The 15,980-nt window shown below is 35.8% G+C and overlaps 1 protein-coding gene across 9 annotated transcripts in view; it reads left to right on the top strand.

Moving 5' to 3' along the window:
- INPP4B (inositol polyphosphate-4-phosphatase type II B) overlaps positions 1–15,980 on the top strand; it is an 814,614-nt gene that overhangs the window by 592,869 nt on the left and 205,765 nt on the right. For all 9 annotated transcript variants that reach the window (XM_017959077.3, XM_017959071.3, XM_017959072.3 and 6 more), the window contains one exon: positions 11,445–11,592. In XM_017959077.3, coding sequence (XP_017814566.1) covers positions 11,445–11,592 — 148 coding nt within the window. The remainder of the gene's footprint in view (positions 1–11,444; positions 11,593–15,980) is intronic.

A 15,980-nucleotide genomic window follows, 5' to 3' on the forward strand; every position in this document is an offset into this window, starting at 1 on the left:
GATAAAATTAAGTTGTTAAAAAGTAGACTTATCTCTAATTATTTGCTTATTTAAATAAAATAGTACTAAGAAAACTTTAAATTATTTTCTGTGGGAGGTGGAGTGGAAAGGGGAGTAGGGGAAATGAGTTTTGACTGTATAGAAGGGGAGATGGTAGGTCTTTCACACAGTCATGGAGTTTGGTGCCTAAGTCACACTAACTGAGGTACCTTGTCTGCAGCACAGCAATAATAATTGCTGTATTGATACAAGAACACTGGATGGGCTGACAGAAGAAATGGTTTTAAAGCCTAAGTTTTTCAACCAGCAGTTTGGTCCTGAAAGACAGTTCAGCTTCTTTGCCTTTCAATTATTTTTAAATGACCAAATTAACCTAAACAGTTTTTTACTTCCTTTTTGGCTCTCAAATGTTTGAAGCTGATGTAGCATAGGTTAGCGTTTACATTGTTCTCCTTTTTAGAAACACTTAATGAAAGTATTCATTTTCATCAGTTTTATATGGAGGAATATTTGGCATTTATACTTTTCTTTCTCAGGGGTTACTATTTACAGTTAAAAAGTCTGACCAGTGATAGAACATTTAAAAAAGTGTTTTAAACACAATTCTCTGTAAATTCCTTAATTCTCTCTTTTTTTTGGTAAAATTATTGTATAATTCTACAGAGTACTTCAGCCCATGGACCCTAAAATTCCCATGCCAAATCTAAGAATCTAGTAGACCCTGTCACAAAGTTTCCCATTCTGGTCCCATTTACAGTGAGCTCCCTGTCTCAGCAAGCATTAGATCTGATACATTATTTTTGTATATGTAACAGCCATGATTTCCATGACTGTGGGAGTTAGAATCCAAACAAAAATGAGGAAACTGTGCTGCTATTAGTCATAAATATGTGCAGTTCGCCTTCCTATGTGGAGAACTTACTGGTATTTGTATTTCTTGCTTCACAGCTTTGATTCTTTTTCACCAAATAGGGTTAAATTATCTATTATTGTTGTTTTGAAGAAGATACTAGATTGTAAGCTACTTAAGAGGAAGGAACATTACTTTTTTATTTGCAGTCTATATTATTTTATGTTAAGAAGCTCTGGGCACTTAAACGTTATAAATTGAATTCTTCATTATTTAGCATGTACCCTCTCCCATTGGTCTAGAAATCTCCAATCAGTTAGAATTTGGTGAATAATTTATTGGTTAAAAAAAAAATCGTTATAAGGAATAAAAATTTCTAGCCCTGCTGAATGTGCCGCTGAGATTTCAAGAGAACCAAGCAAGAGAGTTGATTTCCCCACGTGGCCCTTTAAAGAATGGTGACTTCTAAACCTAAACACACACACACACACACACACAGAAAGTGAGAGTGAAATCCCAGCACTTTGGGAGGCAGAGGTGGGCAGATCACCTGAGGTCAGAAGTTCAAGACCAGTCTGGCCAACACGGTGAAACCCCGTCTGTACTAAAAATACAAAAATTAGCTGGGTGTGGTAGTGGGCACCTATAATCTCAGCTACTCAGGAGGCTGAAGCAGGAGAATTGCTTGAAAACCCAAGAGGTGGGGTTTGCAGTGAACCAAGATCATGCCGTTGGACTCCAGCCTGGGCAACAAGAGCAAAACTCCATCTCAAAAAAATAAAATAAAACAAAATAAAATAAGATAAAATAAAATAAAATAGAGAGAAACACAGAGACAGAGAGCTAGAGACAGAGAGAGGGAAAGGAACGGGAGGAAAGGGTGCTTTTCTTTCTTAAATCTCATGGGGAAAAAGCTTCAAAAATTGATAGTCTTGGAGTCTGAATATAAATGCAATCCGTTCACTGATACCCACTTAAAGGGAAAAATGCCCAGAGCTAACCTGATCTTGGGATGGGGGTGGTCAGCAGTCAGTGAGGCATCATTCTGGTGATGTACAATATAAACATATCCTGGGAGTGGAAGGTGCCTAGAGCAGATGGGAGCACAGGAGGCTGGAGGGCAGGTGCAGGAGGTGTGATGCCTTCTTTCCCTCTGGAGAACACAGAGATTCTTCCATACAAGAATACAATAATGCTTGTTAAATGGTAAACAACAGGTGTGTCTTATCTGAATTTATGCTTCAGATAACAGAAAACTCAATTATTATTTTTTCTTTGAGAAAGATGTTCAAATGTAATTATTTAGGTTTGGAATAAAATAATTTACTACTTTCCTTAAGTCTCATTAAAAATTTTGTACTGCCTCTAACTAAAGGAGAGCGAAACGCCAAAAAACCCTCCCCAAAATCAATGAATCCAGGAGCTGTTTTTTTGAAAAGATAAACAAATAGATGGACCACTAGCCAGACTAATAAAGAACAAAAGAGAGAATAATCAAATAGACACAATAAAAATGATAAAAGGGAGATCACCACTGATCCCACAGAAATACAAACTACCATCAGAGAATACTGTAAATACCTCTATGCAAATAAACTAGAAAATCTAGAAGAAATGGATAAATACCTGGGCACATACACCCTCCCAAGACTAAACCAGAAAGGTTGAATCCCTGAATAGACCAATAACAAGTTTTGAAATTCAGGCAGTAATTAGTAGCCTACCAACCAAAAAAAGACCAGGATTAGACATTCATAGCCAAATTCTACCAGAGGTACAAAGAGGAGCTGATACCATTCCTTCTGAAACTATTCTAAACAATAGAAAAAGAGGGAATCCTCCCTAACTCATTTTATGAGGCCAGCATCATCCTGATACAAAAACCTGGCAGAGACACAACAAAAAAAGAAAATTTCAGGCCAATATCCCTGATGAACATCCATGCGAAATTCCTCCATAAAATGCTGGCAAACTGAATCCAGCAGCACATCAAAAAGCTTATCCACCACAGTCAAGTCGGCTTCATCCCTGGGATGCAAGGCTGGTTCAACATATGCAAATCAATAAACATAATCCATTACATAAACAGAACCAATGACAAAACCACATGATTATCACAATAGATGCAGAAAAGGCCTTCAATAAAATTCACCCCTTCATGCTAAAAACTCTCAATAAAGTAGGTATTGATGGAATGTATTTCAAAATAATAAGAGCTATTTATGACAAACCCACAGTCAATATCATACTGAATGTGCAAAAGCTGGAAGCATTCCCTTTGAAAACCAGCACAAGTCAAGGATGCCTTCTCTCACTACTCTTATTCAACATAGTATTGGAATTTCTGGCCAGGACAATCAGGCAAGAGAAAGAAATAAAGGGTGTTCAAATAGGAAGAGAGGAAGTCGAATTATCTCTATTTGCAGATTACATGATTATATATTTAGAAAACCCCATCGTCTTAGCCCAAAATCTCCTTAAGCTGATAAGCAACTTCAGCAAAGTCTCAGAATACAAAATCAATGTGCAAAAATCACAAGCATTCCTATACACCAATAATAGACAGAGAGCCAAATCATGAGTGATTCACAAATCACTCCTATTCACAATTGCTACAAAGAGAATAAATACCTAGGAATACAACTTACAAGGGATGTGAAGGACCTCTGGAAGGAGAACTACAAACCACTGTTGAGAGGAAATAAGAAATGACACAAACAAATGGAAAAACATTCTATGTTCATGAATAGGAAGAATTAATATCATGAAAGTGGCTATACTGCCCAAAGTAATTTGTAGATTCAATGCTATCCCCATCAAGTTACCATTGACTTTCTTCACAGAAATAGAAAAAACTACTTTAAATTTCATATGGAACAACAAAAAAATAGCCCATATAGCAAAAGCAATCCTAAGCTAAAAGAACAAAGCTGGAGGATCACATTACCTGACTTCAAACTATACTTTAAGGCTACAGTAATCAAAACAGCATGGTACCGGTATCAAAAGAGACACACATACACAAACACACACACACACACACACACATACACATACACATATTGGAATAGAACAGAGGCCTCAGAAATAATGCCACACTAGAACCATCTGATCTTTGACAAACCTGACACAAACAAGCAAAGAGGAGCAGGTACCATTCCTTCTGAAATGATTCCAAACAATAGAAAAAGAGGGACTCCTCCATAACTCATTTTATGAGGCCAGCATCATCCTGATACAAAAACCTGGCAGAGACACAACAAAAAAAGAAAATTTCAGCCCAATATCCCTGATGAACATCGATGCAAAAATCCTCAGTAAAATACTGGCAATGGGGCAAGGATTCCCTATTTAATAAATGGTGTTGGAAAAACTGGCTAGCCACATGTAGAAAACTGAAACTGGACCTTTTCCTTACAATTTATTCAAAAATTAACTCAAGATGAATTAAAGACTTAAACATAAGACCTAAAACCATAAAAACCCTGGAAGAAAATCTAGGCAATACCATTCAGGACATAGGCATGGACAAAGACTTCATGACCAAAACACCAAAAGCAATGACAACCAAAGCCAAAATTGACAAATGGGATCCAATTAAATTAAAGAACTTCTGCACACAAAAGAAACTATCATCAGAGTGAACAGGCAACCTAAAGAATGGGAGACAATTTTTGCAATTTATTCATCTGACAAAGGGCTAATATCCAGAATCTACAAGGAACTTAAACAAATTTGCAAGAAAAAAAACCCATCCGAAAGTGGGTGAAGGATATGAACAGACATTTCTGAAAAGAAGACATTTATGTGGCCCACAGACATATGATCCAGCAATCCCATTACTGGGTATATATCCAAAGAATTATAAATCATTCTACTATAAAGACACATGCACGTGTATGTTTATTGTAGCACTGTTCACAATAGCAAAGATTTGGAATCAACCCAAATGCCAATCAGTGATAGACTGGATAAAGAAAATGTGGGCTGGGTGCGGTGGCTCACACCTGTAATCCTAGCACTATGGGAGGCCAAGGCGGGTGGATCACAAGGTCAGGAGATCGAGACCATCCTGGCTAACACGGTGAAACACTGTCTCTGCTAAGAATACAACAACAACAACAAAATTAGCCAGGCATGGTGGTGGGCACCTGTAGTCCCAGCTACTTGGGAGACTGAGGCATGAACCCAGTAGGCAGAGCTTGCAGTGAGCCGAGATTGCACCACTGCACTCCAGACTAGGAGAGAGAGTGAGACTCCGTCTCAAAAAAAAAAAAAGTGGGGGAGCATATATACACCATGGAATACTATGCAGCCATAAAAAAGGATGAGTTAATGTCCTTTGCAGGGACATAGATGAAACTGGAAACTATCATTCTCAGCAAACTAACACAGGAACGGAAAACCAAACACCACATGTTCTCACTCATAAATGGGAGTTGAACAATGAGAACACATGGACACAGGGAGGGGAACATCACACACTGGGACCTGTCGGTGGGTGGGGTCTAGGGGAAGGATAGCATTAGGAGAAATACCTAATATAAATGACGTGTTGATGGGTGCACCAAACCACCATGGAACGTATATACCTATGTGTCAAACCTGCATGTTCTATACATGTATCCCAGAACTTAAGAGTATAATAATAACAATAATAATAAAGTTTGTTCTACTTCATGTAGCACCATAGATTTTAATTGACTTTCACAATACCACACAATTAAGCTAAATATTGAGATAACTTTCTCCTCATTACCACCCCCATCCAAAGCAATGCATGATTCAGAATATTTTAAGATAGTCAAAACTAGTCCCTACCGTACTCATTTTGAGTCCTGATGAATTCCAGCCAAAAGCAAATGCCAAGTTTTTCCTTGTTTTTCCTTTCATTCATGCATTACTAAATTCACTACCTTGTTGAATATCAGATGATATTCATTTTATATTAACAAAATATATTTTCTCCATGTGATTTAAATGGGTTTTGCCTCAGTGGTTGTAAGTCTCTGGTATGTAAAATTTGGGGCCATCTTGGTTTATAACATTGGCCCTTGATCCTTTTTACTTCCTCCCTAGATTTATTTGCCCTTTGCTGTTTTAACAAATGTGATGCAATCCACTGGCTTTGCTCTTTTGAAATTTCCATATGTTTTCATTACTGTGTGCTAATACAATATTTAACTTAAGATGTTAAGTAGCTTCAAAGGGAAGGGTAAACTTCGCTATCTAATAATGAATAGGACCATCTCTTAGATGACTTTAAATGCTTCAACTATCTTTGTAAGTCCATTTATCTCCTCCTCTTCCTCCTTTAGGTAAACGAGAAGAAAACCAATACGGGCAAGAAAGTGATAATAGTCAAAAAGTTTACATTTTGTGGAAGGACATGAAGGGATCTTTCAGTTATGGTTAATCTTTTCCCTGATTCTGATCCCTGTGCTCTCTCTTGCATTGGGGCTTTTAATTATACTCTTCCTTCTTGCATTTTCCCCTCTCAATTTCCACAATTGGTGGTGTCCTACCTGCTCTCTTCATGGGGAGAGTAATGACGAGAAACATCTGAGTCGTAAGATCTAAGACTCATTTCTGTATGTTTTATTTACTGGGCATTATGGTAAGTGCAGGAGGAAAAAAAGAGAACCAGAAAAACTACACAGCTCTCTCCACCACTCTCCCCCCAACACACACAAAGCTCATATTCCCGCAGGAGACATAGACTACTAAACAGACTACTGTAGTACAGTTGGTAAGATCCATGATAGAAATGGTGGTGTGATGTAAAAAGGAGAGACACCTACATAGGGAGGGAGGTAGTATAAGCTGAAGAAGGCTTCCTGGAGGAGGCGATAGCTGAGCTAAGTTTATAGGATGATTACATGTGGTTAGGAAAGTGGGGAGTTCCTGTGATTTGCATGGAATGCCTTGACCAGAGGCATACTGGCAAGAAACAACTTGATGAGTGCAGTAGAGTACAGGTTGTCTGGTTTTCTCAGCACGACATAGGAGCTAGCTTCTAGCTTTACAAATAGTATCCTCCACTCACTGAAGCACAATGAACAGACCTAAGGACAGTCCTTTTTCTAACCACCCGGGATCTAAAATCCAAATTCTACAGGTGAAATTCACCAGTTGTCACCAACTGCAGACAAATAAAGCATGTGTGTTTTATTACGACATCTGTAGTAGTTTTTCTTATTTTGGGCCAAGAGCTCGTGAGTTTGGCTGGATTCAGGGTATCTGTTTGCTGTATTTTCTGAGTTGCTCTCAGGTTTTTCTTACCCTCACTTTTCTGAAGCCATGCTAAGGATAGTGTTTTTGTAATTTCTGTTTAGGTTTCTCAGTGCTCATCCAATCTTTAAAAGAGCCAACGTTCATTTATTATGTGTTTAAGTCTAAGATATTTTCAAATACAAATGAGGATGTGTCAGTATCTAATTGGATTACAGACTTATCCTTAGAAAGTATAATGTAGCTTTTGGAGAATAGGCAATATAGGTACATTTAGCTGAATAATTAATTAAACAACTACATAATTAAAACTATGGAATGAATAGATTCTCTACAAGAATCTGCAGTGTAGTACAATAATGAATCTGTATGGCCTGAAGCCAATCAAGTTGGATTCATTGAAATATGCTGCTTCTATCATGTACTGGAAGCAAGAAAGTATGTGAAGATAATCGCAGATTAGCTTCCTCTGGAGAAACATATAAACGATAACCTGGTGAAATAAATGTTTGAGCTTTTTGATTATCCCCTGGACCCTGAATCTGTATTTCCAAAATTTCTTGTCCAGTGAACTCACTGATATTGCTAGCATAGCTCTGTTTACAGAAACAGCAGAGAGAAGGCCATCTCTATGGTATCTCTTTGGTTTATCTTCTCTGCTCCAAGGTTACTTGAGCAGCAGTCTTTTTTATCCATGTTGGCTTTGTTGAACATTTCCTCGGCATCCTTACTTTGGATAATTTATAACTGCAGCAGTTTGGCTTTCACAATTACTGAATCCCATGAAAAAGCAGGTGGCATGCTACCTTGTTCAATATCCCTATTACAGTCTGGGAGAAACAATATAGAAATTTGAGTTGTGCTGCAGTTTCAAAGGAAAGAAAAATCTGCCATTTACTTTCCTTCTATGTGTTCATCTCAAGGGGTAGATCTCAAGGGGTGGACCTCAAGAGGAATGTGTCAATCAAGATCTGGACTAGTTCAGAACTTTACTCACATTGTTATCACAATACAATGATATGGTCTAAAATATCTCAACTACTTTTCTTTTGATTTAATCGGTCACATGGTATTTTTAGCAATTGTATGGCAATTGTGAAAAAATGAAGATGAGAATACACACAGGGCTCTCTTTAAAAAGAGCTTATAATAGGTATTACATAGTTACTGTTATTGAGATAAGCCTATTGTATGGACAGCAAGTCATCTCCTGCATGAATAAATACTTGCCACCAGTGGAGAGCCGGAGATGAAAGTCATTCACAGTCATTTGCTTATTTACACAGCTGGAGTGTGTGTGAGCAGAGTGTGTATGCTATAGAGAATAATCTTTTTTTTTAAGTTGACAAAACATTCATCTTTTGTGTCCCATTGTTCAATATTGGACACATGAGTACCATGCCTTTCTTTTATGTGACGATAGCAAAACCTCCCCGCCATCAGACCATCAAGAATTTTGAGTTGAGAACGTTTTATTTGCTCTTTGTGTAACCAGTGCAACAAATTTGCATGGTATTTAAAGTTCAGACCCAATTTATTCATTTTAAAAATAATACTGTGTTATACTGCATTTTATGATACATAGGATACATATGATACATACATATACTGCATTTTATGATACTTGCTTCAGACATGATAGGTGTTTAATAAGCAACACTGCTGGGTCAAACTGGGTTGCAAAGTAGATTCCATTATACCTACATTGAGATAATGATAAAGATATGCAATTTACTACTAATGTTTGGAGACCTATGAGTCTCAAAAGATCAGAACCTATACCACAAAATTTAAATAGGCAACCACACTGGCAATTTTTTGCATGACTAAAGTGCCTGGGTTTTAAATTGTTCCAAGTATTTTCTTTATAAATAGCAACATTCCCGGAGAGTCCTTGGATGCTGTGTACCTGGTAGTTACAGGAGAGTTCTGGAGTTCATTAATCAAACCACCCTTGATTTCTGCTTAATCTATTTCAACAAAGGTTTATATTCAGAGTGCATTGAAGAGTATTAGAATGGAAAAATAGGGCCAGGTGTGGTGGCTTGCACCTGTTATCTCAGCACTTTGAGAGGCCGAAATGGGGGGATAGCTTGAGTCCAGGAGTTTAAGACCAGCCTGGTTAATAATGGTGAAACTCTGTCTTTACAAAAAAAAAAAAAAAAAAAAAAATTACCATGCTCCTGTAGTCCCAGCTACTTGGGAGGATGAGACAGGAAGATCACTGAGCTCACACTTAAGCTCCAGCCTTGGTGACAGAGTGAGAGCCTGTCTCAAAATAAAAAAAAAAAAAAAAAAAAAAAATATATATATATATATATATATATATGAGAAAACAGTAAACTAAAAATAGAAGGATTTGTTTTGAGATCAACAGAGAAAATGAAGACTTTTATATTTTGTGACATAATTAAAAATACAACTTTTCTAAAAAATTATTATTGATGTATATATAAAAGGCAAGCAAAATCCAAGGATTTTTAACCATGCTTTAGGCGATACAAAAGTTCTGTGTAATCATGAAAAAAAAAAAGAGGTTAAAAAATAGCACTTATACTGAGTCTAGATAAACCAAATAACTAAATATTTATATATGTTGCTAAATAAGAAACAATTTGGCCATTTTAAGGACCGAAGTTTGTCTTACCATAAAATGATGCATGCATATTCCTGACCATGTTAGGTATATTGGGAATTCATGAGATCCCATATTTGGTATATGGACACCATAACGAATTTAGTACATATTTTTTCTCTTCCTATTCCAGAGATACTGTAATAGAAGGAGTAATCAAATTCTTATATCTTTGAAACACTGTCACTTCACAAATGAATAAAACTTTTTCTCTTCTTAATCGGCTGTAAGTCCTTATATTTCAGGAAAAAGAAAGTAAAGATAATAAACTCTAAGTATGTATTCTGTAAAGAACCAAATTGACAACATTTAAATATTGTGCTTATATTCAAAAGATAATCTTTAGGGGCATACCACTCTAGATTTTAAAATGCAGTATTTTCTCTCAACATGCTAGAAATAGTGTACTTTCTTCTGGCTTCTGTTGGTGCTGTTGAAAAGTGAGCACTCTAATTCTTGGCAGGAGGTATGTAAGTGTACTAGAAGTTTTGAATCTGGTAGTTGAAGAACGGGATGTTCGAAATCAAAGTTTCCATTATGGTACTAGTTTTGATAATGATAATGTCCCGTGTGTACCTTTGAGAGTGGATGATTGCAGAGGAATGGATGAATAGATCCTCATTTCAGTGTTCAAAAATATGTATGTTTACCCAAGTAGTGAATGAAATACGGTGTTCTTACAAACTGTAAAATTTTGAAAAGAATTTTTCCCTGTACATTGAGGAGATCTAGCCCACATACCATGTTCAATGTTATTTAAAGCCTTCTGCTTCAATATCAAATAATGTTTTTAATTAGCTTTATTTAAACTGAAGTCAACTAATCATAGATTCTTGACTGGTAACTGACTTGATATTTTATTGCCCGCTAAGCTTTGGTGTGTAAGTAAGTGTGACATAGGCATTCATTGCTGAAGAGCAATGGAAATGAAATTCTTCCCCAATGGTTTGAAAGTGTGGTGTGAGTACTGGCTTCACTAATAAGTATCGAATGTTATCATAATATCTAATCCTATATGCTTTTTCTGAATCTTTTAAAAAAATTCTTGGTTACATGACTTTGTTACTTTCCCCTGCATACTAAATACGGTTTCTTCACAGTCCCTCTGCCTTGCTTCTGATAATACGTGGTTTCAGGAAAGTGTGTTATTGACTCATTGGTACTAAAGTATGCTTGGTATTTGAATTTTAACAGATTTTAAGACAAAAGAGTGAACCTTTCTGACATGTAAGAAATAACATTTAGTAAGACCTTTTGTAACGCCTAAAATAACATATAAGTTTGTGACCTACTATGTAAATAGGTAAAGTTGACTAAAAGTGATCAGAAGAAATTCAGAAATATATTTGTTCGAAGTGTATATTAGGTGTACATATTTATGCTTTAATGTATATTTGTAGACACATACACTTTATAAAACTTTAGAAGAAGACAAGAGTCAATAGGTAATAAATTAGAAAGCCACAGTAGCCACATTTATGATTTGGAGTCTGATGTATATTTTTTTCTTTTAATTTAACAAAGATTATATGTCTCAGAAGCTACTGAAAAAAAATGTCAAAATAAAATTCTTAGAAATTCAGATACGCTAATGGATTTTGATTAAAAAGAAATTTTGGATCAAATGAATAACAAAAGTGTTACCTTGACTAATGGTTTTGTTAATTGGGCTTCGCCTGACATGCGTTTGCTTAGAATTTAACTATGATTTTTTTCTTTTTTTTCCAGTGTTGAAGAACCCGGTATGTAAATTATATAGATTTCCCACATCTGACAATAAGTGGATGCGAATTCGAGAGCAAATGTCAGAGAGCATTCTTTCCTTTCATATTCCTAAGGAATTGATTTCCCTTCACATTAAAGAAGATTTGTGCAGGTAAGAGAAAATAACTGTTGTCTCTCATATTAATTATTTTATATCATTTAAAATTTTTAATTGACAAATTATATATAATCTGTGCAATGTTTTGAAATATGTATGTGTTGTGAAATAGCTAAATCGAACCCAGTTAACATTTTCATTACCTCACATACTTATCAATTATTATTTTTTCTCTAGAATATTTTTTCTAAAGGCATAATGATGACGTAAAAATCTAGACCTGAACTGTATACTATGGTGGCCACTAGTCCTATGTAACTATCGATTACTTGAGATATGACTAATCCAAAATGAAATGTTCTATCACTGTAAGATACACACCAGATCTTTAATTCTTAGCACACGCTTGCAGATGATTTAATACAAAATGTTAACTTGGATATATTGGGGTTTTATAAAATATATTACTAAAGTTAACCTCATCTGCTTTTTTAATTTAAACTTTTAAAATATGGCTACTAGAAAATTTAACATTACATATGTTACTTTCATTTGTGGTTTGAGCTATATTTCTTGGATACCTTGGTATCTAGCCAATAATTTGAGCTTTGATCTTGTAATAATTCTTGTATCTTTTCCTCAACTGCTTATGGTTGCTGTTTCTGGAAATAATTCCTATTTGACTCACCTTTGGACTTCTCGTTTGTAGTAAGGCTTTCAGAAATTTATTAGTCTAAAAATGACTGGAGATGACTGAATAAAACATGCTATACTAATAGACGGTATTGTACAACAAAATTAAATCAGTTGCTATAATAAGGTAGAGGGATTTGAGAGCTTATTGCTTGTTAAGAGTATCTCTGGACCATGACTAATCAATTTGTTTCTCTGCCTTTTAAACAAACCTGTAATAACATTAAAAATGCTGAATGCTACATTATATAAAATCCTGTTAAGGTTCTAAATCTCATTAAATTAGCAACTTTTAAAAAGTTAACACTTTATAATTGCTGAAATCTACAGCAGAGTGTGAAATTTCTAGCATTTGGGTTCCGGTCTTATGCTCACATTAGTGCACATATTTATTTAATAGTACTGTACTCTTTTGGTAGACTCTGAAGTCCCCAGGGATTCCATATTAACCTAAGCCAGTGAGGACACCATAGACAGGGCAGGTCAAATTGGCAACTGTTAACAAAATTGGTTAGGGTAGGCATGACTGCATGAATACGAAAACAGAACCCCAATTTCAGGGAAATTAGGGAACTGGATTATTAAAATGTGATCTGCATCTAGGGAAATAAACACTAAAAATGAGACAGAAAGGTGAATATTTGAGAGTAGCAGAGTGAGGATCATAAAGCCAGAGAAATCAGACAACACGTATTGACTCAGGCAAAGAGAAGCTATGGCATGCTCAGGAATCTAAGCGCACTACGTAAGAGTCAACTGCAAGAAGCAGCAGCCAAGTTATTGTGAAATGGGTTTTCAACATTATCCCTACCTAACAGACATAGTGACAGTAGGCAATAGACAAAACACATTACCTGGAAGCATAAAGCAAGCTTATATATTACAGTAGAAGCACAAGGAGTTTGGATTTTAGAAGTCATTATCCCCAACATGATTGCGTTCTAGACCACTGGACACCGAGAATCACTCCTACTAGAGCCATGTAATGATCACCTTTTTATCCTGAGGGGTTGAAGACGGTAGCTAGTCCTCACAGGAGTTATGCAGAATAAGGAAAGACTCTCAGTAGACAAGCATGAGATTACAGGCAGGACCCGAGAAACACAGAAGAAGAGTTGCCACATGAAGCAGACTTAAGAATTTAGAACTAGGGGCTTACCCTTTAAATGGCTCCAGAATACCTACATCTAATGTAGCCAAAACTAAATTTCTAATTACAGTTAACAATAATTTATTCTGTAATCCCAAATACTTAGAAGAATTGTAATGTTCACCACACAAAGAAAAGATAAATTTTTGAGGTGATGAATATCCTAGTTACTCTGACCTACACATCATATACAAGTATCAAAATATCACATGTACCCCCAAAATATATACAACTATGATATAGCAATAAAACATAAGATAAATGGAATAGAATGTCTTTGAAGACATAGACAATATAAAATAATGACATGTCGGCCGGGCGTGGTGGCTCACGCCTGTAATCCCAGCACTTTGGGAGGCCGAGGCAGGCAGATCACTAGGTTAAGAGATCGAGACCATCCTGGCTAACGTGGTGAAACCTCGTCTCTACTAAAAATACAGAAACAAAATTACCAGGTGTGGCGGCGGGCACCTGTAGTCCCAGCTACTCAGGAGGCTGAGGTGGGAGAATGGCGTGAACCCAGGAGGCGGAGCTTGCAGTGAGCTGAGATCACACCGCTGCACTCCAGCCTGGGCGACAGGGTGAGACTCCGTCTCAAATAAATAAATAAATAAATAAATAAATAAATAAATAAATAAATAAGACATGTCATAAAACACTGAAATTCATTAACTTATATTCATTAACATAGCATTTATTATTATACTATATATAGTATTTAACATAATAACCAATTTTAGCCTAATATTTTTGAGTTGAAAATCTTAGTTGATGGATCATGAACACCACTTCATTAAAAAAATTCAACAAGCTAGGAAAAGAAAGAGTAATCCTATTTGAATTTGAAAATCGTCTTGTGACCCTGTCTTTTGTCTTCAGTTTAGAAACCTCTTAAAGGATGATCAGCTGTCTTTCTAATGCTTGTCTGCTACTTTTGAGTCCTCCACAGTGCTATCTTCAAAGTCCACTTCTATTCTCACTAATATCCTTCTGTCTGCATTCAATGATAGCAAATCAAGGGAGAAAGAACGAGTAGGGAATTAGGAGAAAGAAACTAATAAGCTATTGAATTTTGGTAGTCATAGCCACTGTCATTACTGTTGTTATTTTAACACATCAAAGTATTATCCACCTACCCTATTCTCTTTATGACTTTCTCTGTATCTCTTTTGTTATTTCCATATGCTTCACAGCAAAACATTTGCTAACACATAGAAGGGGCTGGTGGGCAGTTTTGGGAAAGATGAATAAATACCGCCTCCCAATACGAAGCTCCATTGCCAGAGACAAAATTAGAAACTGGAATTGTTCAGAGAAGAAAATTACATTTTAATTCTACAAAAACAAAAGATATAGAAACCTGATAGATTCCAAAATCTCACCAGGGTCTGTGATGGCCAGGCTGTATACTTTTGGCTTTCTCCAATACCTTTTCTGTATAAATCTCCTATCATTAGAATTTATTTAGAAATTCAACAATGAATGTTTTAAATTTTATATTGAAAAAGGAGATTTTCAAAATTCATCCTGGAGACTCAAAGGGGAAATAGGAAAAGCTTGTAGGAAAATTGGCCAGCTGTCTCAGTGGAGTGTAAGAAGATATAGTTACTGTAAAACAGAATAAGAAATCTATACAAAGGGAACCATCTAAAGAAAAAAGGTCATGAAGAAAAGTGTAATGCACTAAATAATGAAATTTTAAGATGCAGTGGCCACATTAAATCCACAGAGCCAGCAGAAAAGATTTAACACTAAGACATCATGTCTGTAATGTGGAAGACAAACACAATAAGCTCTTCCTAAATGCTAAAGAAAGTTGAAAAAAAGGTTCAAATGGATGAGAGAGAAGATGTTAGATGTGCAAGACAAAGAGCTGGACATTACTAAATAATTTTAAGTGTTCTTGGAGAAGAACAGTTAGTGCAAAAAACTTGACAAAGAGCATTAAAAAAATTACTGAGTCTACAGTTTTGTTTTTACTTTTACATGCTAAAATCAGGCTAGCATTATACTTCCCTGTAGAACCCGATGGAACAGTATCTACTGATTTCTGAGAGAAAAGGGCTGTGGCTTTACATTATTATATAGGGTTAGGTTATAAATTTTTTATGGATGAAGCGAGATGTACTGACATATACAAGAACTCAGAAACCATTATACACAAAACATTCTTGAAAATCCTACTTGAAGACATATCCTATCCAACTGAGAAAATAGTTTAAGAATTATATTTGTAATATAGTACAAAAATTAAATTATATGATGATATAAAATTAATGTACCATAATGTAAAAATTAGGCATGTTAAGAATGGGAAATTGTCCTATAAAAGAATTCGAGGCATTCTTCTTCGTGTAATCTCCAGGGGAAGCTTTACTCTGAGGTTTTTTCTCAGCTGCTCTTCCACTACCTTTACTTAGATCCCAGAAAGTGTTTTATTTGTACCAACTTCCCTCCCAGTCCCACAATTCAGATAGACTCTTGCCTTGTTTAATGAAAATGACAAGTGCCTTAGTACCATTACATTTCAATAGTTGCAAAGAGTGCAGACCATTCATTTACATGCTTGGAAATCCAAACTGGAAGAACCACTAAGCAA

The sequence above is a fragment of the Papio anubis genome, chromosome 3 (genome assembly GCF_008728515.1).
Source record: "Papio anubis isolate 15944 chromosome 3, Panubis1.0, whole genome shotgun sequence".
NCBI lineage: Eukaryota > Metazoa > Chordata > Mammalia > Primates > Cercopithecidae > Papio > Papio anubis.